The 25,963-nt window shown below is 40.9% G+C and overlaps 2 protein-coding genes across 4 annotated transcripts in view; one reads left to right on the top strand and one right to left on the bottom strand.

Moving 5' to 3' along the window:
- Nucleotides 1–125: 125 nt before the first annotated feature.
- On the bottom strand, nt 126–14,906 carry stard10 (StAR-related lipid transfer (START) domain containing 10). The gene is made up of 6 exons (XM_034700729.1): nt 14,021–14,906; nt 5,020–5,167; nt 4,760–4,863; nt 2,575–2,692; nt 1,938–1,990; nt 126–1,283 (listed from the first exon to the last, which is right to left on the bottom strand). The coding sequence occupies exons 1-6, from the start codon at nt 14,177–14,179 to the stop codon at nt 1,077–1,079; spliced, it is 789 nt and encodes a 262-aa protein (XP_034556620.1). The 5' UTR covers nt 14,180–14,906; the 3' UTR covers nt 126–1,076.
- A 4,879-nt stretch (nt 14,907–19,785) lies between these two features.
- The window catches only part of clpb (caseinolytic mitochondrial matrix peptidase chaperone subunit B), a 41,262-nt gene continuing 35,084 nt past the window's right edge, over nt 19,786–25,963 (top strand). The window contains exons 1-3 of one of the 3 annotated variants that reach the window (XM_034700724.1): nt 19,786–19,940; nt 21,877–22,316; nt 22,569–22,620. In XM_034700724.1, the coding sequence (XP_034556615.1) occupies nt 19,801–19,940; nt 21,877–22,316; nt 22,569–22,620 (632 nt within the window). In that variant the 5' untranslated portion in view covers nt 19,786–19,800. Of the gene's footprint in view, nt 19,941–21,528; nt 22,317–22,568; nt 22,621–25,963 lie in introns of those variants that run through there. The other 2 variants (XM_034700726.1, XM_034700725.1) reach the window with 2 other exon arrangements.

The raw sequence follows: 25,963 nt of genomic DNA, 5'->3' as shown, positions 1-25,963 counted from the left end.
GACTCTTTTAAAGTTATTTCAGCATCAGCACAAACAGGAGAGCCTACAGGCAGCAATGACAGCAACCGAGCAAAGGCGAAAAAACACAAACACATACGCAGAATAAAAGACTCAGATCACAGGAGTAATTTGAAAACCTTTGTAGGAATCTGTATTTAATTTTTAAACTCTACATACATTCATACATCTCTCAAAAAGAGGAGCAGACAGTACGTGTGAGTGTTAAATCTGTTTGTGTGTGTGTGTGCATGTGTGCTTGTGTGCTTGTGTGCGTGTGTGCGTGTGTGTATGAGGGGGTTGCAGGTTGGGTTTTGGGTTCCAGCTGCCTTCTGCACACCTGTGTTTTTTTATTAAGTGTGCTTACACAATAATGTGATGGAGACATAATGGGCGATAGAGGGACAACATGGGAATAAGGACACAGACTTTGCGTGTATATGCCCAGTGTGCTAATGTATAATTCAGAGGAATAAGCAGTAAGGGTGGCGCTGGATAATTGCTAGGAAATAAATGAGAGTATAACTCAGGGATCCATTGAGTCTATGGTGAATGAGGACAAGATGTGCACGGCTTGGTAGGTCTGTAAACATTTTGACCGTAAACCTTAATGTAAATATATTCTGCTACAATAATCTGCATAGGTCCAAATTAGAAAATATTGATATCCCTCTAACTGGCATAACAAATCTCAGTTACACCCCCTAATCTGATTACAAGGATTGTTAGTTTACTGAATTGTATAAATACATAGTGTTGTGGCCCCTTGTGTGTAAATGCGAGTGCATCTATGTTTCATGTTTTATGTTATAGGATCATACATTATGGATGCAGGCATGAAATGGAGTTTGTCAGTGTGCATGAATGCTTAGATACATATATAAAGTATATGTGATTGTATATGCAACAACATGAATAGTATGCATGTGCATGTATTTTACATACACACCTGTACATATATAATCACATATAAATAGGTGTAATTATCGATGTGTATAAGGCATGCATGTAACCCTGCATTATTGTACATCTCTGTATGAATACGTGACTGCATGTGTGTGATTGAGTGAGTGTGTGTGTTAGTCGCTGTCCTCTCTCTCCTGGGTGTCAGCCAGGGAGCTCTCATCAATATTCTCCAGGCTTTCAGCGTGCTGGATGCTTAGCTCAGACAGTGGGATATTGGGTAATGTAGTCTGTTCGGGGAAGAGCCAGGGCTTGTGGCCAGGGTTGTGTCTCTGCTTCCAGTCTAAGTACTTCAAACAGGCTTTGTTGATCTTCTTCAAGGCCTGAAAAGGACAAAAAAAAGCTGAATAGCATAAGACAGACAAGATACCTTTTTCATGGTCTCTGCCAAGAAAAGACAGATTAGATGGAGACAATCATTAAGGACCTTTGCACAGTTGGCATTGCACCAAAGGTGACAAATCGATGAGATCAATATGTTCTTGATTAAAAATCCTTCTTGAGTTGGTTGAAAAGTTAGAAAGTTGAACCAAGTGGTGATATCTACAAGCATCATTGTAACTTAATTGAATTATCAACGCATCACAATGAGAAATAATAAAAAAAAAAAACAGGCAGAAAATTCCTCTGCTATTTATTTTGTGAAAGTGGTTGGTATGGATATTTTCAGTGGGATTTGAGCGTCTCTCTGAGCTTCTATTTTTATGACTTATACCAAGGGAATCCTTCAACCCTGGGTGCTCTCCAGGGAGTTTTTGCTCTATTTCATCAAACATGCTCATACCCCCAAACAGGCAAATACAGTGAACAATGATTTGAAATATACATGGTTTTTTTTTTACAGCATGCATGTAAGCTGTGTATTTCTCATCTTGAACCACTGTGTTCTGTGTGAACTTTAATATACAGTCTTTGGATTAACACACTGACCAACACACTCCACATCACAGATTCCCAGTTCATCTGCAGATACTTACACGGGGAGCGAGGAGCTGGGTGGACTTGTTGACAACCCACTTGGGTAATGATCCTGTAAATAAAAGGCAGAGTTAGTGAGAACCACAGAGGAAAGAGTGAAAATGAAAGTAAAAGACAAAAGGGAGAGGAAGGTTTAAAAAAGAGACCAAGGTTTTGCTGTCTTACGTGTCAAGTCATCATGAATCAAAGTGAAGGTTTGTAACATGCTGATCACTTTAATCAGATGCTTTCCACTCACAAACAAATTAACAGGAACAAGTGATTCAAGAGATTTAGACAGTCAGCTGTTGCAAGAGAGTTGCTAGAAAGAGTTGTATTAAGGGGAGAATGAGAAAAAAGATGGATAAATAGCGAAAGAACAGGAAGGAAGGGAGAAGAGGAAGAAGTACAGAGCCAGAGAGAGAGAGAGAGAGAGAGAGAGAGAGAAAGTAGAGTAAAACGACTGTCCTTCATATGGTTTCTATGGCAACACATTAGGACATAAAGGCAGGGGAATGAATCATTCATTAGAACTTTAAATGGTGTTAAGCACCTGGGAGTGATTGTGAGTGTGTGTTCATACCCTTGTGCTTTGTTTTTTTTTCTTCTGATGCTGTTTGTGAGTGTGTTTGTGAGTGTGTGTGTGAGTATAGTTACCTCGTGGATCCACTTGGGCCAGGTAAGTAAGAGTGCAGCTTTTGGGTCCCTGGCACTGGATCAAGTAGCCCGTCTGAATGGACACAGCTCTCACCATGTCCTTTTTAGGAGGGTATTTCTGTAGAGACAGGACATACACACACAATTAACATCATCCTAATCCGCTGTACTAACAGCCTTGAACAAGACAAGGAGCCTTTTAAAATCCTAAAGCATGTTTGAATGAATGTCTAGATTTAATTAATGTATTAAGTAGATGTATTGTACACTGCAGCATAAGTCATTACTTATCAGGGAATGTAATAAATGCACACGTGCATCCCCAAGCAGATATATATTAAAAATAGAGTTACAAAAACAGAAATGTTGACTTCAGGTCTTCTGATCTGGATCACAGGGAACATGAAGTGTGCAGGGTTAGCATCAGGGTGTTTTTCTGCTGCAGCTCAATCTGAATCTTTTGCTTCACAGTCATCTTTCTGATGCAAATCCAGTCTACCCTCACTACCCGCTGAAAAACACAGAAGTAAAGGCCAGCTCCAGCCCACTGTTCCTCTGCTAGCTCCTTTGACTACATATCTAAGGATAATTATTCATGATGATAGCACAGTGCTGGTTAGCCTCTGCTAACTGGGACAGGCACACTGCGGTGAACTTATGAAGCACACACAGCAGCAGTGTGCTTGAGAAGGAGATGGAAACTTCAGTAACTGCTTTAATTATTCCCTAATATTTCTATAACTTGTGTTTGACCAGCATCTGCCTACCAACATGTTACATTGTAGGAATTTCTGCTTCTCTCTGCAGTTAAATTATAGATTTCATAAATCATTATATGTGCAGGTTTCTGGGAAATCAGGGACAGCTAATAGAGAGGATTATTTTTGTAGAAGAGAAAAAACAATTGTTGTTCTCATTCATTGAAAAAGTGTAGTTGAATGTCAAATATAGTACAAATGGACTGACTCTTTGCAGATCAACTGAATTCAGCACTCCATTAAGTGTCCTCCAAGGCAGCAATGCACAGGTCAAGCTCCAACAATCTACTTATTAGTAAGAGTGACCCTGGCATGGAGTCATGCACACACACACGAGGAACACACAAATGCTGTCCATTATGTTCGTAACCACTAATTGATGCAGGAATGCGGAAGGGGAGACGGAAGTCAACAGCTAAAAGTCACATGAGAGCTCTTATCCTTCTGTAAACATTATTGTACTGAGTGACATAGGGAGAGGGAAAAATAGGGGGACAGAAAGACAAGCTTAAAAGAAGAGGAAAGGAAATGAAACATTAGTCAAGTAAAGTGGATACATAGACTTTTGAAACACTATTTTGATGAACAGTTTCAACCTGCCTTTTCGTCGTATGGAATAACTAACTGAACATTATTTGGTTCAAGACTGTTAGTAGTACATGTCAGGCAGTCAGCTGCACAGGAAATGCATTTTCACCTTTTTTCTCCAATCGAATTAATTCATCAAGGAAAGAAAAGAGATAATTTGATCATGAAAATACTTGATTGTTCTAGCCGTAGAGAGAGGTGATGATTATATGCTTTTACACATCCTACCACTCTTAACCTCGTCCTTCAGTTGGACAAGAAACATAGAAATGGAGCCAACTTAAGGCTGGGGATTTGGGACTAATTCCAAACAGAAAGTCGCTCACACAGTCTCGGGTTCTCTAATCAGACTATTTGTTTTACTGGTCTTTGGCATTCACAGCACTCAAGTTCTTAAAAAGCATGACTGGAAACACAATGTAGTCAACTGAGTCAGATTAACTGTCCCACACTTGAAGTGCGGCAGTCCCAGTGCTCAGTACATCTATCATTCCTACAGGTAAAAGCTTCAAGAAGTGCTCTCTACTTTGGAAAGACGCCAGACTCTCTGCTTCCTGGATGGAATAGTTCCGTAAGAGATGAGTAGATATTTAATCGACTGATGCAAACACACACAGGGCTTTGTGCTGAGGACTTTCCACAAATATTTAAGGATTTCTTTTCATACAACGCCCTTGTTAAACTGGATCAGCGATTATGACAGCTCACCCAATGTACACTTGTTTCTTTCAGAATGCAGCTTTGAACACATTTAGCAGAGTTATAGAGGGGTGACTGAGTAGGGTCCCAGCAGAGCATTTGTAAGTCCTGTATGCATGTGTATTTGAGCTTATACTCACGTGATGTTTGACAGAGTAGTTCATGATGATGTAATCTTTCCCCATCGGCAGCCAGGAGCGAAGCGTGATGACATCGCGGTTCCGAAGAGGTCCCGGACAAGTCCCTGTCAGCAAGTGACACAAATCTGTTGAACTAATAATTGTAGAGCCAATGTGTGCTATCTCTGTGTGTCTGCTTCATCTCACGGCGTCAGATCATATTAATGACAAATGAATGCTTTTGTAAACATCATATGTTATCACATGTGTGTGTAACATACATGAGTAGTACCCGACATCCGCATTGACCGTAAGCTTCCCGATGTCAAAGGTCTCGATGACGTTTGTATCCCATTTCTTTCTGTACTCGATGTCATGGAGAACGTCATACATGGTCTCAGCTGACACCTCCTTACAGGCCATCCGACACTGAGTGAGACACGGACAGAAAAACAAACAGAGGTTCTGTTTAGGCAACAAAAGATGTACACACAACTCACAGCTAAAACAACTCAGGCATGGAAGAAATCAGATTTATTAAGCAGATATTTGCAATAAGTTACTTATGATTCAGCACTAATCCTTTGATTTTCTACAGCTCAATTCAAGGCAAGGAAATCCAATATGTTTCAATAAGCTGTGTCCTATAAATACAGAGGAAAGACATGAGCTATTGTTAAGGAGTTTGATACTTATTATACTGGAAAAAAGTGGGCGTAAAACAAAGGAATAAACCCTTCAGGATACATCAGGACACAGGTTCTGATCTGGTGTGTGTGTGTGAGTGTAAATACTACAGTTGAGGGTTCAGTTTGGGAGAAACACACACAGAGGCAGATACAGCAACTGGCATGTAAATGACCAGACATCAGATGTGTCAGAGAGCAGAGGCTGTGTGTGAGAGAGGCACAGACAAAACTGAATATTACGGGAGCATCAAGAGACAGGCCTCAGACCACATATGAGTCATTACTAGAAGTGAGCTGTTAAAGTGAAAACAACACAATCAGCTCAGTGCACATAGAGACTGACACACACACACACTCACACAGTCTGTCAAATGGGCTGTGAGAGTGATGGGATAGCAGTGGTTCTCAGCGCTAGTTTGTAAGAGGCCATATACGCCCACATGTCCCCTTCTGTTTGGACAAAAGAAGGAAGCAAAAGTATAGTTTCAATTTCATGCTGAAACTCAGATTCATTAAACCCTAAACAATACTGGATGGACTAGGTCAGCACACACTATGAATCTTATCTATTTCAAAGTAAAAATCTAAGCTAAATTAACCTTAAGAAATGCACACTTGTTGATTTATAGCATTGTTGACTCCTTGCTATGTCAGGTTTGAAGTAGATGACAACGTACATAGAGCCTGTGTAAAGACAGCTCTGCAGGCAGCCCCGGAGAAAAGCTGTTACTACAGTTACAATTGCCAGGGGGGATTAGTCTTAATAATAACAACAAGGAGACAGAGAAGAGAGAGTCACATGAAGAGGAAGACAGATAATGAAAAAGGAGGAGGATGAGTGACACAAAGAAACACTAAGAGCAAGTGAGAGACACAGACAGACTAAGAGAAGAAGACAACATAACAAGAAGAGTGGATGAGACAGAAATGGGCCGAGGGTGGTTGTCTGTCCCAGATGATTTTAGCTCCCATTATGAATCAGTCCAGAGGGTTTATAGCTCAATCTGCTCCCTCTTCTCTCCCCAGTTCCCCAAGGGCTTCATTTAAGAAAATGATCACCATCTTCACTCTACATTTGTCTGTACTGCTGTGTAAATGGGAGATCTACTCAAAGTGTATAACAATAATAGGACCTGAAATAGCTTGTGTGCATAAAATATGCACTTGCCACATAAAAACTTGTCATCTGAAGTGCTCGTGATAGATTGGGAAAAATCTTTTTTCTAAATTAGAAAGACTACCAACTTTGTCATACAGAAGATTTAAAGACTAGGGGTACAGCAACGCTAGCAGCTGCCTGGGGCTGCATTCAGGCGCAGCAGTGCTATCACCTGTAAGCTAATACTGTATGACCTGATAACACTGTAGCATTCTAGTTGTTTGCGGGTTTACCATTTGTCTGTCTTACTTTGCATGTTAGGGAGCTAACATTTGCTATTTAATGAAGAACCTGATGTAATACATTTTTCTGGAGTCTAATACAGATATCCATTAACACACATGTTCACTCTCCAATTGTACACTCCATGAATGCTTAGGATCAAACACTGGATTTGGACCATAGACTGTATAAAATATGGACGTAGTATCCGTGACGTCACCCATCTGTTTCTGAAGCGCTGTTTTGGGGCCAATAGTTGGCGGCAGCCATATTGCTGCTGTTGAGTGATTGTGACGTAAAGAGGCGGGCTCTGAGCCTCCTTGCCAACAGCCACAATGATCCCGCTTGTCAATCAAGTCAGCTATGCCTCTCATTGGAGGACTCGTAATCTCAATATCTTCGAAATTGCCAAGTTAGAAAAAAATTCTCCCCCCTACAGTGTGTGCTGATCAAGAAATGAGCTATCCAGACTACGCTCCTCTTTTGTACCAGGCTGTGAACATGTTTATTTCTGCTGTAAAGATCGTCTTTTTTGAATTAGTGCATATGTGGTTTCCGGTACTTCCAGAGCCAGCCTCAAGCGGATCCTCAATGAACTGCAGTTTTTAGCACTTCTGCATTGGACTCACATTTTTTAAAACTGAGGTTGCAGCTTGATTTGGACCAAAGTTTCTTAAGAGTTTTACTTTTTTCTTTGGCGTTGAGTTCCACAGAAAAGTTAATAAAAGTCAATGTTAGGAATTACATCATTAAACTTTCAATAGCTTACTTTGACTTCAACCCAATTCTGTGCTAAATGTTATCTGCTACCACTGAACTCATAAAACAGACCGGCCAGAGTGCCCTTGCTGGCCCCTGTCCACCATCAACAGCATCTTGTCTGGCACATGAGCATCAGAACTGGACATGGAGGTAATAAAGAAGGTGGCCTTTGGAAACACTGCGGTGTTGACTTGGTTTCCAACCTCCCCAGATCTCACTCCAACCGAGCATCTGTGGGATGTACTGGACAATCAGGTCCAATCCACGGAGGCTGTGACTTCCAATTTCAGGACTTAAAGAATCGGCTGCTAACATCTTGGTGTCTGATACCACAGCAGAGTTTTAGAGGTCTGGAGGAGCCCATGCCTCATCAGGTCAGGGGTGTTTTGGTTCTAATCTGATGAGGCAGGTGGATATAATGCTGTAGCTGATTCATGTAGATTCTAGTAGCAGGTGAAAGTCCATTTAGTAATAGTTTCAAACAGCTTTGCAATTTTGTCAACTGCATTTATCTTACATCTGTTGTGATCTACTTTGATTTAAAGTAATGCTGAAATCATCCAAAGTGCACAACTTTCACCAGCCCACGGAGCAATCTAGTGCAACTAAACAATTCAGCCATAAGGTTTACCTAATTGTAAGTAAGAAACAAGAGCATGGAGACTTTTACAAAAATAAGGTTCATAGAGAGTTAAATGAGATTAGTGATCTGAAAAGTTATCTGATACTGCTCTAATTTCATTAACGCTACACCAGATATATTAAAAACAAAACAGAAACTGTTGATGTGCAACCTGCTGTATCTACAGAAGGCAACACCATATCAGTATCAGTGTGCGTGTATGTGTGAACAGATTGGTAGAGGACTAGTAGGTCAGTAAGAAAGAGGGAGAATAATGGATGTGTTGTGTCCACAGGCAAAGTGAAACTGAAGTAGGAGAAACAATGAAAAGCAAGTAAAAGGTGGAAAAAGAGAACAGTAGGGAACAAAAGACGTCCAGTGCAGATAAAAAGCCAGCTAAGTACATGTGTGTGTAATTCTATTACACACTAATTCAGTGAAGTCTGCAGCATGAAGCAAGGAGATGGAGATAGAGAGAGGCAGGTGAAAGAGAGTTCAGATAGGTACAAAAGGGGACAGAGGGAAGTAGAAAGGTCGAAAAACAATAGGTATGTGTTTGGAGAGTGTTTGTTTCTTCTTCTGACACCACGCTGTGCCAACTTCCCACACAAAAAAAAACTCCAAGTGACCTCCTCTCCCTTGTATGCTGTCTCACCCACTTTGTTCTCTCCCTGCCACCTCTCACTGTCCCTTAAACACGTCGCATCTTATCATTTCTAGCCCTGGGTGCTGATACATGATAGCAAAAGGCAACGAGGTGGGTAAAAAAATAGAAGCGTGGGTGAGCTTGTGATTCAGAGCTGGGCTTCCCTGTGTGTCAGCAGGGGAGAAGGTAAACCCGGAAGCTTCAGGTTTAAAAATATCTGTTTGAAAAGCTGTCAAAAGATTGAACACACACTTTGTTAAAACAAACAAAACCACCTACACACAGACCGACACACACCCACATATGTACTCTGTGTGTGTTAGAGTCATGTGCTGGCAAATGATATGTTGTTGATGGTGATGATGATGATGATGATGATGATGATGATGATGATGATGATGATGATGATGATGATGATGATGAAAATAGCTGGTGTGAGTGATTACAGCTGTGATTCCGTGACAGGGAAGTCATTATTGATGAATATGGCATGGGGGAATGATTACAATCATAATGAGTCTGCTGATAATTACACCGCTAATGATAATGATGATCACCCGTCTGTTCTCTCTCTCTTTCTCTCTTGCATACATCACTCTTTTTCTTCACCGGCATCTACTTCACAGCAAAGAAAGTCAGGAGAGAGGGAGAAAGCGTTAAGTGTCAACACTTGCATAAATCATTCCACATGCATCAGCAAAGATGCATGCTTTTATATCAGCTATAAATAGATGAGCTGTATCTGTGGCATCCCTAAATGCTCTACCCTTACACCCACATCTCTGAACATTATATGCACACACAAACAATGTCGACACACAACTACAACACGTTTGATGTTTTCTGTCTTTTTAAAGAGATTAAAAACGTGTATCTTGTGAGGTTTTGGATACAATCAGATTGTGTACAACATAAAGTAAGAGAAAGAGAGAGATGCAAAGTCCAGCTTCTGTAACTGTTGTATTTACATAAAGATAAACTGCCACCCAACTCCAAACGTATGCCTGTTACTTTCTACTTCTCCATGTTTGCAGAGCTGCTGTGAGGAAACGCACCTGTCCAGCGAGAAAAAGCATGATTGGGCAGAACCTTATCCTCTGCGCACACACACATTTTTTCCTTGCTGATGTAGACATGGTAAACCTCTCCTTCAGTACACACAAGACTGAAATCACATGGCCCCTTTGTGCAATCCTGATTGGCCAATTTTCTACATTACACACACACACACACATACGCACAAAGAGCCAGGTACAGATAAAATGATAGGAGTTGCAGGATAGAAAGAGCGGGGAAAAGCCCTTTGCTGTTGTGGCCCTCTATGCACACAGACACACACCCATATACACACACCACATTATTTAACAAAGTAAACACCTGGTGGCTTGCTCACGCTCCTAAAACCCGGATACACCAACAGGAAAGCACACACACACATTTACACAGAGGAGAGTTTGTACAGCTTTTATCGCTTTATACAGGATGACAATGTTTCCCATAGCAAGTGACAGTAATCAGACTTTTATGTCTGGTCACATCAGTGTCTTGAGGGGTGGAAAGGCTGGAAGCGTTGAAGGAAAACTCCACAAACTGTCAGCTGTGAAGCCAAATCTGTTTAGAGTGAAAGTGGCATCACATCAAGTGGTTGGAAGCCAGTTTATAACTGAGGAACCTGTCATTCAGGTTTTAAGACAACCCACACATCGAAGTGAAGACTGTAATGTCCCCTGGGTAACAATAGGCCTAACTGTATGAACAAGGAAGATCCATTTCTATGCATTTGTTCAGCTTTAATCCTTGCTTTTTTTACCTCATCTGATTTGAATTGAGGGTAACACATTATGGGCAACTTAAGACTCTTTTTGTATTTTGTGTACATACTTCTAACTCTGCTTTAGCATTACTTTTTTCCCCACAATATCCCTATGAGTTTATTCCATTACTTTAAGTCTGTAGGTCCCTATTCCTCCTAGACTGGATCAAACTCAAGCGGCAACCTCCGGTCTAAAAATATGAGTCCAATGCGGAAGTGCTAAAAACTGCAGTTCATTGAGGATCCGCTTGAGGCTGGCTCCCAAAGTACTGGAAACCACGTACACACCAATTCAAAATAGCCGAAATTTACAGCAGAGATAAACATGTTTACAGCCTGATTCAAAAGACTAATGTAGTCTGGATAGCTCATTTCTCGATAGGCACACACTGTACTGGTGGTGATTTTTTTTCCTAACGCTGCAATTTGGAAGATATTGAGATTACGAGTCCTCCAATGAGAGACACAGCTGACTTGATTGACTGGCGGGAAAACTGTAGCTGTTGGCTAGCAGGCTCAAAGCCCGCCTCTTTACGTCACAATCACTCAACAGCAGCGATATGGTTCCCACCGACAATTGGCCTCGAAACAGTGCTTCAGAAACAGATGGTTGACATCACGGATACTACGTCTATATTTTATACGGTCTATGATCAAACCTGAGGCCAATTTTAAAATAAGTCACTTTATTCATTTTTAAGTCTTTCGCATTATATTAAAAATAAAGTATTAATGTATACCCACATTACAATATATATGTCTTAGTATATTCTTAGTAAGTATTAATAATTTAAACCAGGCAGCTCCAGCTAGTCGACGATGAAACTGAACACTAGAGTGAGTAAAGTATATTTTTGCTCCAAGCATTCATTTCTTAATGTGCAAATTTCAAATCCCTTGTATAATCATGCTTTCAGGGGATAACACTGTTTTTCCAATAATGTGCTGTGTAGGCAGAGTGTAAATGTGTTTGTCCTCTGGGTCTTAAGCCACTAACAAAGCATTATTAATGACCGCTGTCAAACATAATGTGTGAGATGATACGCAGCAGTTTTTCCATGACTTTAAGTGACACTGTTGTTCTAAGGACGCCTCCACACCAACTCCCAAGACAAATATTCACATTTGAGACAAACTGCAAAGACAGCTTTTTGGCTAGATAACAAAGTTTACTCATCAAGTGTACTTTCAGATGCCGGTCTAATTATACCCTTACATAGATACAGATCAGGATCTACAGCATTTTGATGCACAACCTGTTTGACTTCTTGTTCAAAATGAACTGTAAACGTATGCAGTGCCAGTCATGATTAAATATCTAAAAAATCTTACATATAGCATCAAATCACCATCACTCACACCCTGCATATTAGTTCAGTCACTCCAATACAGAAACTAGTATCCAAAATCCTCAATAAAGCTTAAAATGTGATACCATAATCTATTTTAAAACCCTTAAAAATCCTTTTTTTTCACCAGGAATTGATTCTTCTTGACCAGTCCTAAACAGAAGCCTACACAGTGGGTTGTGCTGCTCTGCCTCTGTGGACTAGTTATATGACTGCAACTGAAATCTACTATTTGAGAGAGATGAAGAAGTCCTTTCTTCAGGTTATTTACTCTAAAAACAGATACTGCTTATAAATCAAGGCAAGTGACATATATTTTGGTGTTATAAGCATTTTGGTCCACCATTTCAGACGGCTTTGGATGTGTGCTGGAAAACAGTAGGAGTGGAGAGCAAAATAAGGGAAGGTAATAAGTCATAATAGATGACAGGAACCTATCTGCCCACTGCCCACCTACTCAGTGACCTCTGACCCCTGACCATTAAACCCTGGCCACATACAAACATTCTCTCCCTTATTCCCTGCCTCTCTCTGGCGCTCTCTTTCCAACCATCCCTCAAAACCTGTAAACTGTCATCATTAGCTCCTCTGGATGCCGGTACATGATTGAAGAAGAGAATTAGGAAAAAACTAAACAAAAGTGTGGAGTGGGAGTCAGAAACAGGCTATCCAGGTCTGATACGATTCAGTTTTTATTCATCTTCACATGGAAGATGTTGCCGTGCAAATACAGGGATCACTCAAGTCTAATCTCAACTGCAATCCACTCTCACTTTGCAGGTTATTAGTAGGAGTGTTAATAATGAACAGCACACAAAAACAACGACTAGGCTGAATGTCCTTTTTATCCCTAAGTGCTGGCTATGACTAAAGCCCCCAAGAGTTGGCAGCTTTGCTCCAAGGGTGATATGTTGTCATCAAGCATTTGCTGATTGGTTTTGGTCATTTCTGATGTGATGATCGCACACCAAAACAGAGTTGAGCTTGTTCAAAGCGTAACATTAGTCAGAACTATGTAAAAGCCGCTTTATGTTAAAAGTCTGTTTCCTGACACTGAGAAGCTACAATAAGTGAGTTCTGACTTTAGCTTCCCTTGTTTTAGATACTCTTCATTTTTTAATGCTCTGATTCGTTCAGTGAACATTGTTTGCAAGGTGTAACTGTTGGCAGAAATTTCTGTAGAGTTTGTTAATGTTATGAGCTAGGCTATACAAACTGGAGTGTCATTGATTCTTGGCCCTGTTTATTTATTGATACCTGAATGGTAAAGGAAAAGATGGAATAAATCAAACGTTCTGCCATTAAATACAAATATATTCAATTAAGACGCTTGAGACGCTGCAAACACTGAACAATGAACATATTACAAACCCAAATTCACACATCCATTTTCTGTTTACAGACTTATCAGCTGGCTGTGTTGCTTTCATTTCTAACATCTACTGAGTTCTTTTGGTGCGTGCTTTCGTTAATTTCCTTGTGTGTAACATGCCTGACTAACTTCAGGAACTTCATACAAAGTGAGACGACATATTCACCTAATATGCTTTTACACAGAGAGTTGCAGCAGACAGGATAACAGTGTTAAAACTCCCACTGAGCTTTACTCCTGCTTTCACTTCTCTCTTGTACAGTGTGCATGAATGTAACACTGTACACATTTATAAATAGATGGCTGAATCTATCACAGTATGCATTGTATGCATGCAACTAATAAGTACAGGCCTGCACTGCTGCCATGATTTTCAAAGCCCATTTCCGTGTGCTAATATACAGTATGCTGTGTTAAGATGCCTGCAGCACAAAGCAGTGGTTAAGGCATGTCAGCAGTTTGAATCATATGGGAATAAGCCGACTGGATTATACAGCAGTGGTTGTCTCATCCCCTTTGTGTTGCAACAGCAACTGGCTCTTTAGTTTATTATATTTCTGTGGAGGTTAGTACTTCATAGAAAGTAAGTAAACCAAAGTTAAACTTTAGAGTCCTTTAAAGTACTCTTTGAGGATCAAAGTGTCTTACCTTAAATCTGTGGACGGACTTCCCCTCCTCCAGACGCTGGGTCCACACCGTCATGCCCTCCTTGTTGTATTTTAAACTCCAGCCATCCTCGTACAGACAATCCGACTTGAAGCTGGCGAACGACCGGTCGTCCGGGATGGTCACAGCCTGGCCAGACATGGCTACTCACCGAGAAAAGGAGGTGGGAGGCGCAGGGCTTGTCTGTAGACTCCAAGTGGGCCTGAATGAGACAAGTTGTGCTGGCAAAATGAAGGGAAGCCTGAAGCCAGTCGCTCGTGTCCTCCCCTAGTACAGGAATAACTTGTCTAATTCGATTTCCTCCTAACAAGAAGCTTTTGGAGGCTGCACCGCGTCTTGTGATGATCACTGTGCGCGTTTGTACGTGTGTGTGTGTGTGTGTGTGTGTGTGTGTGTGCGTGCGTGCGTGCGCGCACACAGGGAGGCACAACAGCCGCAATCCAGCCAGCAGCACAAAGTAATGAATCAGAGGTGGAAGCACCGCGCACACAGGTGAGGGAGCACGAGGGGAAAAGTGTCCAGAAATGCCAATGACGATGAAAAAGAGGGTTTGAGTTGCTTACTGTGGGTGAATAAGTTTCAGTAGTCAGGATCAGCAGTCCTCAGAAACGGCCGCTCTACAGGCACACCATATGTTTCTGTGTTTCCGCCTCTCACTCTCCGTCCCTCTCTCTTTCTCTCTGTCTCCCTCTTTCTCTCTCTTTTCCTACGCGTGTGTCTTTATTTCTCTCTCAAATGTGGTCTAGTTCCCTGGGCTTATGACAATATGCTGCAGCTCTCCATCGCTGCGTCGCTGCTGTCTGTGGCAGGTGGTGGAGGAGATGCGGTGAGAAATAAGAGGAAGAGGAGGGGGTGGAGGAGGGGGAGAGGAGGAGAAATGAGGCTGAACGAACAGGCAAGAGACGCAGCGCCAGCGAGCACAACGGAAACGCCTCCTGTGCTGCGTTCACGTGCTTCCAGTACAACTCTCTAGTCTCTAAATTAGCTTTGGATTCAAATTGTTAAAGCCTTAACATTGAAATAGGCAAACAAAAAGGCATTCGAAAAAATAACTTCAAATACTTAAAATGGATTTGTCTATTTTTTTTTTCCAATTCTGAGCTGTAAGGTTGGCAACACAATCTTGCAATGAAAAGTTCATTTCTATGATTTCTTCAATTGCAGTAGCCTTAATTTAAGTCTAACTTAGTTCGAATTGGCTTTGCTTGGCACTAAGAGCTGTATGTCCAGATTTTGTTCCAGAAAATGCTGGAAACGTGTAGCTAGTTTAAGGTTAAAGGTGCAGTTGGTAGGAATGTGGTAAAAAAAGATTATTTTTTCTGCTGGGTTTAGAAAAAAAGTCATAATACCCATCGATACTCATCAGTAATTGAAGTAATTTGATATTATGGCCAAATCTCTGTGTTTTTCAATGCCTTTGTTTCAAGCAATGGTATTATTCCTCTTCGTTCCCGTTATCACAAACCAATCAGAGCTACTCTTCGACCCTCTGTCCTGATTGGTCGAGTGGCGGCCCCTACTATGTTGTCCTGATTGGCTGGGAAGCCGGCACTACTTCCTCATAGCAAGCATCTAACAAGCACGAGAAGTAGGGGAAATCTGGTGGGGTGGGGTAGTGTTGACATTCGAAGTCTCTCTCCAAAATTATGTTTATGTCACGACTACCAACAGCAGCTTTAAGGCATTCATATAAGGAAATTTATGAAGGCAAAGTAAAAGTGCTTCAGTTAACCTAAGTTCTGTGAGACCCTGCAAATTTTGAGGGTTTTTGTTTGTTTGCTTTACGCAGGCAATTTCTGTGGGATAACAGTTGCTACAGTTTCACATGACAGATGGTATTCCTCGAACACCACCTTGTCAAATCATTCACGCACGCTTTTCTGTGAAGTAGTTAGCAGCGCTTTGCTTCCTTTGGCTGACGCCGAAAGTATAAGACACTCTTCACTTGTCTGTCTGTAAAGCTATCAGGTAAACTGTTCAATGAGATTTCCACTGAGGCTGCAGAACTTCGAACTACATCAACATATGTCCCCAAGAGGCCTCACTTCTTCTTTTAACAGTTTCCTATCTTTCTCTCAGACTTGTCATTTTCTACTTCATGGCTCCCTCTCTCTCATTTTGGCGTGTTAGCCGGTTATTGGCCTCCTTCACTAAATTTGGTCTGTGGGTGTTCTCACGACATCTTGATGTCCAAACAATTTTAATCTCGTATCTGCTTTGTAGAATCACATACAGTATAGTCTATTTAAGAGATCAAATAAGTACAAGAATTAAGAGGTTTTTTCCTGTGCTTCATTGTTTTCTCTGTGTTTTGGCTTACAGGTAGGGTGCTTCTGTCCAATATGCTGCAACACATCCTTGAATGGCTTTTTTTTAAAGGTATGATCCCTCCAGAAAGCAGTCACTGTCACTCATTTGTTTCGCGCAAATTATTGCGTTACATTGCAAAAAAAAAATACCTTGCTGGCTCATGACCTCCTGAGATGTAGTTTTCATATCAGGATGAATAGAGCCTGCAATATCAAATCATAAAATGTACCAAATGACAACTATTCGTTATTCCCAGAGCACTGGTTACCAAACAAGGCCAAAAATAGAGTGTAACTACAGTTGAAATAAAGGACACAACACAGAATTTGACTGTCAAACACAGGTGTAATCAATAACAAAATAGAGTACTTTCTATAGTCATGATAATTGGTTCCACCTCTGATTTTTCAGTCAAATGTCTTCCTCAAAAAAATGCTAGAAACTCTGATTTTCTGGAGGTTAAAGGGGTTTATTATTCCGGATGTAAAATCGGACGGATTTATGACAGAGAGAAAGCTGAACACCATTTATTTAAATGGTGTGCAGCAGGCCTTCGAATTTGACTGAAATATTTTGTAGTCTGATTTGCTTTCTAGTTTGCTGTCAGTATAGCAAGAAAGAGTTGTTGGTAAAGTCATTTCAAATGCAATTTTACCATTTTTAGTTGCCACAGCATTTTTACACGTTGATAAAAAAAAAGCCTAACCATATTGAAAGGTTAGAGCCGGTTACTTGAGCTGTATATGAGTGAGAACAACAGCATTGTCAGGTGTTAAATACACTAACACTCCTGGAGCGCAGAGACAGGATGTGCTGGAAAAGGTGGAATTGGATTTGTGATGGCCAAGCATGATGTCCTCATGATTCATGCCTGGTGAGGCATAAAGCCTGCTGCCAAGCACACAACATTCCCACCTAATAATTTACAGCTCTACTGGAAAAGGCACACTCGTATGTGTGAACGTTTCTGATTAGGTTTTTTGATTAGGTTTTTTCTCAGTCATAAGAGAGTGGCACTCAGAATGTCTTCCTGGAATACGTATTTTTTCTTTGCATTGCTTTTTTTCTACTTTTAATTTTAACCTTGTCATTTGCAAGTAGTAGTTGCAAATGAAAAAAGGCCAACCACTGTTCTTATTCCTCTTGGTACAATATCACGCTTGAATAAAAAATATATATACATAATACATACCCATATAAACCTATGTATTTAGCTCGAAATAATTCACTTTTAATGTGATGCATGTTCTAGGACAATCCAGGGCATACTTATTGTCTATCAAGCTACAGTCCTGCGGTCTCATTTATAAAAGAGTGCGTAGAATCCCTACTAAAAGAGTACGTACTCCGAAAACCCGGAAATGGCGTGCGCCAAAAATAATTCTGATTTATAAAACCGTTCGCACGCAAACTTTACGCAATGTTCCGTTTATAAATCACAAACCACCTGGAGATATGCGCACGAAGTTCAAGCCTCGTATTCCGCCCTTTTCACGCCCACATTCAACCATATACGGTCAATGCAAAGCACGTTATGAATGAAGATGCATACAAATGAGCCGGAAGATCATAGGTTCTCATTGTGAATCACGGCAACAACTGAGAGGAACACGGAGAGAATAAAGTTTCTGACACACAAACCGTGGTCCTCGTGAATGAAGCTGAGGTCAGACAGCACGCATTGTTTGTTTCTTACAGCAGGAGGGACACAAAAGAAATACAAATTAAAATTAAAACCGCAAGCGGATATGTGCGGGCCCTCGTTCAAGCACCGCCTGATGTGCGCGACCGCCTGATGTGCACTACCGCCTGATGTAAGCCACAGCCTGATGTGCTGCAGGTGTTGCTGTGCTGCATAGGCTGAAACTGTGAGCATACTCGTGCAGCTATCAGCATAGTGTACTTTGCAGTACTGCCTGTCACCACTAGGTGCTGCTGTGTCTTTAATTATGTTCTAAATGATTGTTCATCACAGATCATTATAGAAAGAGTTGGGATCACAGGCATGTTAATAGCATGTTCTGAGATTAAATACTCATTGTGTCCATTAGGTGGCGCTATAATATGACAAACAGGTGTATATAGATGAGTTCAGGCTGGGCCCATGATGAAACATGTCAAATTTGGAAGAGATCGGAGATTGTATGTAAATGTCAGTACCATGTTTTTCCTGTGGGTGGCGCTATGGCTGTAGTAGATAAACAAACCCATAGGTGTGTTGAGGGATGGACCCTGATCATGTGTATTTAACTTCAAACAAATTGAACACTGTATGAAGGAGCAAAAAGTATTTCCTGTTTCATGGCAGACATCAAAGTTTGAGGGGTAGCCACGCCCACATCCATTGACTTAGGAAGATTCCTTTGACAAATGTTCATCTGCAGTGTGACAACAACATTGTGAGCGAAGCAGGAGTTGATTGGATAAAAATTGTAGGGCATGTGATTTTCTGCTGCCAGTAGGGGGCGCTATATGATATTGGTGAATATTTGCCTATAAAGCCGTTCAGGCTGGGGCACTTATCATGCATGACCGGCCTGGGCCTGATCCATTATTGCATATGAGAGATAGAACTGTTTAGATTTTTTCAAAATGTCGTCCAAATATAGCGAGGTCCCACGCCCACACAAATTGACTTAGAGAAATTCTGTTGGATAACTTTTGATCGTCAATGTGTCTACTTCAAAATGTGCGTGGTTGGTATGTTGAACCTTATTATGTGGCTGGCCTTTTGAAATTTTCAACTTCAAGGGGGCGCCGTTTAGCCATTTTAGGGAATTTTTTTTCGGGACCACAAAAATGTCGAAATTTTCACCAGGCCTGGTCCATGTGCAATGGTTGGGGACTTTTGAGCCGCGTTAAGGCAAGCAAATTGGGGATTCAAAAGTCAGACGAAAGAAATAAAGAATAATATAATAATAATCCTTGGGGTTACAAGAGGGCCTCGCCGACATTGTCGGTGCTCGGGCCCTAATAAAAATGTCGAGTGACTCCGGTGACTCCACGTCGCTGCAGCGTGTATCCGTCAGCAGTGCCAGAGCATCCATCATTCATCATTACGCACGGGTCTCACTGCAGTGTTTCATGTTTACAGGACACACTTTTATTTCACATTACAGAGAGCTCACGTCCTTCAGAGATCTCCTCTCTGATATTATCTGACAGAAGTTTGATCCGTGAATATAAGTTGTTATGCGTTGGTTTCATCCCGTGCAGCTTGGCCTGCGCTTTGACTGATTATGATATGTAAGATAATAACTGTGAGAACCGGTCATGGCTTTACTCCACACTTTTCTCATTAACACAGTAAACACATGCAGGTAATGAAGATGTGATCAGTGTGTGAGGCAGCCGTCACTGTGTCTCTGCGCTCCGCGTGCGTCGTACAGCGGTCTTAATTTAAAGTATAACTACACGCAATGACTCTGCACAGCGTTAGAAACATTGAAAACATGACTGTCACTTTGCTCGGCAGCTTATTTACGTCTTCTGATGTTACTTTGGTTTTACCTCCCGACGAACACATAAGGATACGGCCCGTGTGTTTCCTCTACCCTTGGAGAAACTGGAGAAATGTGACGGTGAGACAAAGGTGATTAAATATTTGATGAACTTTAAGTCACGCTTTTATCTTTTAATGACAGCTTATTGGAAACGACTCACCACAGACACACATTCAAATAGATCGTGTAGATTTCAGTGATGATGGTGACACGGGTCTGTTAATGTTGTTATCCAATGAATGAAATCTATAAAAGGCATCAAAATATAATCTGACTTCAGTTCCCCCTCTCACCAACTGCGTCGCCAATTTCCCCCTGCCTCTAAAATGTACGTACGCCTGGGTCAGAGTTTGCTTACCGGTAGTCACATTTTCACGTCAAGTTTGTTTTTTATAAATCACAAACTTGGCGTGAAAACTGGCGTACGCCAATTTCAGGCCCCGTTTTGTGCGTAAGCAACCTTTATAAATGAGACCCCAGCTCTGGACAGCATCTGTCTGTGTAATGTGATTCATCCTCAAAGTTTAAGCTGATTTCATAAATCTGTTGCTCATACAGCAAACTAACCTGTAAATACATTAAGGCTAGGCCAGCTGAGCAATGCTTTTTATGACAGTAGCCTTTGTTGTGGTGTCTGCATACCTAAATCTTCCATCAAACATTGCAAGTTTTGGGGTTTTTTGAGATTACCTCCTATCTCACAACTAGACTGACAGATCACTTTTAAAAATATTTTATTCATCTTTTATTGAGTCTATTTTAACATTTACAATGACCTCCTTGTTTGGTAACCTCAGCACTTCAAACAAAAACAGGCTGGGTTATATTGTCAAAGTCTGTCAAAAAATCGATGGCACTAATCTTAATGATCTTGGCCATCTTTATCAAGTTAGAGCCACTCAGAAGGCAAAGGCCATCCTTGAAGACCCTCACCACCCCCCTTATTCAGAGTTTAGACTAATGCCAACAGGGAGGAGGTTCACATTTACTAGGAACCATTTATGTCCTCAGCTTTTGGGTTTTTGAACAAACTGTAGAACCTTGCCATTCTACATCGGATTGTGGTACCTTTCGTCTAATGTGCAGGAAAGATGATGTCATCCACGGGAGTTGTATGGATATGTATTTAAAGTAATGTGTGAACATTTGTTTGTTATTATGTGTATTGCTTGTGTGTGTATAGGATGTGTGTAGGACGGCTGTTGAGAACCAAATTGCCCCTTGTGGACAATAAAGATTTTCTAATCTAATCTAATCTAATCTAGAGGTTTTATATTAAGAATGTTTCCAGCCTATCATTGAATATATCTGAAATTGAGGACATGTCAGGAAGCTATGAACTACCTTTATGTGCTTTGATGCCATCTGGCGGTCATCATGTGCCTTGAAGCACAAGTAGGCACAAAGTGTAAAAAAAACAAAAAAAACAGGTCGTGTCAGCAATTTTCGTATTTATGAAATCATTGAGAAAAAAAAAAGATAATGATATTTTTGTATGACATTGGAAGAAATAAAGGACGGCGATCCAATTGAAAGAAAGAGATTTAGAGAATAACATTTTTAGAATATATTCACCTGACACTTGTACGCATGCGCACAAGAGAATCCCGCAAGTTGCAATTAACCTTTCTGTCTCAAAGCCTCCCAATGTCGTCGCAATTTTGCCATAAAGCAGCAGAAATACAATAAACGTACTTAATCCTGCGACCCCATGACAGAACAACTTCTTTCGACCAAAAACGGAAGTCAGCCTTATACATGAGTTACAGGAGGAACAACATTTCCCAGAATGCAACGCGCTTTCTAGTGACATCCATGCAACGATGAGGTGAAGCGGTTGTTTTCGTCTCTACGGTTGTGATTAGCTACCTGGTAATTGAGATATAACACTGTTACATCGGTATTACCGCAGTGCCCGCGTCCTGTAGGACACCCGTTTTATCTGGAATTACTGCCAGATCGATAACCACACCCCTGCCGTGTTTTCGGTGAGTTTATCGCCATGTTATCATCTGTTCCCACCAGGCTAATTGCACGAAGGTCGCGCAGCGTGTCACCATGCAGTCGAGTCCTCAAGACCAGCGCAGGTGCTGCTGCAAGTCAGGGCTTCAGAGAGACAGCCACGGAGACCAACCGCAACCCCATCGTGTCCACCTCACGGGTCTCGGGGAGGGGTATTTTAGCTGATGAAACAGCTGGTAGTGGTACCAATGTGAACCCGACTGTGCAGTACCATCACCTCGCCCCTAGATGGCTGTCCAACCTGGAGAACCGCCGCAGCTCCTGGGCGGCTCTGGCCAGCAGAGGGCACGACAACAACCAGTACTGGGAGGAGAGCGGGCAGAGGGGGCGAGGTGAGAGCCGGGGGACAGGTGGAGGGTCCAACCGAGCAGGAGTGGCTTCTGTCGGTGTTCTGTCTGCTGCAGCCGTGGCCTTCTGCCTGAAGAAAGATTCAGATAATAAAGGTAAACATTTTCTGCAGTTATGCTAATGTCATGACTTATGTATGGAAAACATTGTACACTAAGTGCAACAATTTTGAACATTTAATTTTAGTATACAAGTCTCATAAAGAGAAATCAGTGAGAAAAAAAATACAGACTTAAGTTAAGCTTTAAGAAACATTGATATAGGCCCACCTAATGAGCTAATATATGTTCACAACATTTAGGTATTGTTCTAATGTAATGTCTTGTTTCTCTTTTTGCAATAACAAGGCGATTCACTTCTGGAGGCAGCAAGGACAAATAACTCCCAAGATGTGGCCAGGTAACCCACTCATACTCACACACACACTAACGTAGGGGTTCCCAAAGTGGGGGTCGCGAGACACAAATGGGGGGTTGTGAGGTGTCTTCCAGAATGTTGTTTTTCTTTTTAAAGTTATATAAAATTGGTACATTTTACCCATTATAGTAAAAAATATCGACAAAAATAGTAGTATACCTTGAAATAAAACCTTGAAAATAGAAAATGTAATGAGTTTTCTGCCTTTCTTTGTTGCCAGATGACTCCTAAGTTTAGGGTTAGAGAACAGTTAATTATCAAAAGCATCAGTAGCAGTAGATTAATTCATTAAAGCACAGGAAACACAGCTATATTCTCATATAGGTAAGCTAATTTCTGCAGACCAGCTAAATGAAGCTACATTAAATCTCTTTGAAGGACAGTGGGGGTCTCGAGTCTTTGGCACCTATATTTTGGGGGTCGCGGGCTGAAAAGTTTGGGAACCCCTTCACTAACTCACACTTACAACAATCTAAATAGAAAATATGAAGTGGATCATTTTGTGTCCACAGTATGCAATGCTTGTCTGCTTTTACACTGAATATATACAGTGTACACACTAAATACAGCAACCTTTACACTTTTATCACCTTCCTGAGTACATCATTGCATCATACATGGAGCAGCATCCTTTGCTCTATGAGCGAGGTAGTCTTAGGGATCTACTTGGATGAGAAAGCATTTGGAAGTTAAAGCATCATATAAGGCTTCTGAACAGTTTCAGAATACCTCTGTAAGGTTTAATGCATACTGGATAAAATATACCTCAAAATGTTTTCTGGGATGGAACTTGTGCCTCAGTATTAAAGTATATACATATAGTTATTTGGTTATTTAATGTTTATCAGTGTGCTAATTCCAATCAATTTTAAGACCATGATATTTAAATAAATCATGATGTTTTTACATGGAAAACCAAATTACCAGACACTTAATTTATAGTTTATTTTGTGTTTTTTTCTTTTACTAATCCTAACACAGACTTCATTTGATATCATTTTATTTAGGAAAGAAACCATGACTTGTTCTTACTTAAGTTATTTCCAAAGTGATGCAGTGTAATGACACTGCCAGCCTATATTGAGTTGTAGTTTATACAGCTCTATCTGAGTTTCTCCCTGTAAGCTTTTTACATCTTTTGCAATAGCCTTAGTTCAGTCTCAGAGCATCTGTATGGGCCAGTTTCTAGAACAGCAAGGGGTATCTGCATCACTTGTTTCCATCACCTGTAGTTGTAATATGGTAAAGAACCACTAGGTGGCAGTAGAGAACCATGTGTTTATTTGAAGGCTTTTCTCAGAAGCAAGTGTTTGCAGGGATGTCAAACTCGGCCGCTCATGGCTCCAATTTCAACATCGTACCTGGATGTTTTTTGCCTTTATTATTATTATTTGATTTTTTTGTAATATCTATTTTCTCACATTGCATTGCCTTTATGTATCTTTTGTATCAGTTTTCACAAATTGCACCCTTTGATTGGTGCTGATCTGAAACTCGTATACCAAACAGTAAGGGCCCCACAAAATACTGTTGCATTATTAATCTTGAATAGTTAAAAATAGGCGATGTAACAATTATAGAAATAATAAAAAAAAATCTTGTAATATATTTCTACCTTTTCTTAAACAAAGTACAGATGGACACATTGCTCGGGTGATGTCTTGATTTTCTTTTAGGCATGTTCTCAACGTCAAACTACAGTTGCATTCATGTTTGATGAAGCTGTACTTTGTCACTGTATATGAGCACAGCATACATGTGTTTCATGTGTGTCTCCACTTGCTGTCTTGGGTTACCTGTGCCCTGTGGCAGATGGTGTAGGTGAGAGTCAGTCAGCTAGACAGCCAGTCAGCAGATCCCAGATGTGTTAAGTGCTTTGGTTTAGTTTGTGGAAGTGGTGGAGTGTCAGGGTGTGTCTGCTCGGAGGCAGTGAAGAGGATAGAGGTCTGGTTTCATACAGGCTTGATTAAAGCAGTTACACTACAAGTGTGGTGAAAGTTGTCATTTAATATTTTTCACATTGTTCATACTGTTAATGTACCAGAACAGATTCCACACTGTGCCCACCGTTTATTTAATACAGTCACTTTACTGCAGTTGCACTTTGAGATAGTTGTGCAGTAATATGCTATAATGTCCCTTTCTAAAGTGTATTCAAAGTTCACGTTCTGACCAAGCGGCAACCTCCGGTCTAAAAATATGGGTCCAATGCGGAAATGCTAAAAACTCCATTTCATCGAGGATCCGCTTGAAATTCCAAAAACAACATACACACCAATTCAAAAAAGCTGATCTTTACAGCAGAAATGAACATGTTTACAGCCTGGTACAAAAGACGAGTGTAGTCTGGATAGCTCATTTCTCGATCGGCACACACTGTACGGGGGGTGAATTTTTTTCTAACTTGGCAATTTCGAAGATATTGAGATTACGAGTCTTCCAATGAGAGGCACAGCTGACTTGATTGACAGGCAGGAACACTGTAGCTGTTGGCTAAGAGACTCAAAGCCTGCCTCTTTACGTCACAAATACTCAACAGCAGCAATATGACTCCCGCCGCCGATTGGCTTAGCAAACAGCGCTTCAGGAACAGATGGGTGACGTCACGGATACTACGTCCAGATTTTATACAGTCTATGGTTCTGACATGAGATCTATGCTCCATCCAAAACAGCAGGTTCCGCTGGTAATGTTTCATGGGCCCTGCATTTTTAAAGACAGAGCTGCCTTTAGAACATATCTTTGACTCTGAGTCAACATTTTCAGTTTTCGAACACAATGGTCCATTACTAATGTAATTTAGTTTTATTGCCACCTAGCTTGTCTCTTCATTCATCCTCCTTTAAAGAAGCCCGTTCTTTGGGTCTGGTTTCATTAAAGGTTTTATAGATTATGTTGGTGCTCTGTTCTTTTTCACTGCAAAATGGGAGAGGAACACTTCCTGCACAATGTTATTAAAGTACAGTTATTTTAGATATATTAGTCAAACTGTCAGACTTTACAGGAAACTTGAGCCAAACTGGCTTGAAGTGCCTTTTTTTGTCACCTCTGTAGAGATCACACCTCAGTGAGCACACTCATACTTAGTAGTTTGACTTCTCTGGCTTCTTATGTAACACATTTCATCTTCCAGCCACTTTCACCATGTTTTTCTTTAGGAAAATTGAAAAGCACAACCTCAAATAATATGTATTTTTTAACTCAATTTTTTTGTAAAGTTAAAAACAGTAAAAGTTGCACAGACGCAATGATGCAGCTCGTGTAGTAATCTTCCTCACACTGATGCTACATGCAGAGCAGGCAGTGAAAACAGAGCCATGGAGCA

This window comes from Notolabrus celidotus, chromosome 14 (genome assembly GCF_009762535.1).
Source record: "Notolabrus celidotus isolate fNotCel1 chromosome 14, fNotCel1.pri, whole genome shotgun sequence".
NCBI lineage: Eukaryota > Metazoa > Chordata > Actinopteri > Labriformes > Labridae > Notolabrus > Notolabrus celidotus.
The sequence above is the reverse complement of the archived record's forward strand: the minus strand, read 5'-3'. Positions and strand labels throughout refer to the sequence as shown.

What these genes read in the sequence shown, in the direction of transcription:
- stard10 (XM_034700729.1), bottom strand. Translation starts at nt 14,179, where the DNA reads ATGTCTGGCCAGGCTGTGACCATCCCGGACGACCGGTCGTTCGCCAGC. An exon ending in GGATGTCGGGTACTACTCAT is followed by an intron (nt 4,864 to 5,019) that starts GTATGTTACACA and finishes ACTTGCTGACAG; the next exon opens with GGACTTGTCCGGGACCTCTT. An exon ending in CCCAGCTCCTCGCTCCCCGT is followed by an intron (nt 1,284 to 1,937) that starts GTAAGTATCTGC and finishes TGTCCTTTTCAG; the next exon opens with GCCTTGAAGAAGATCAACAA.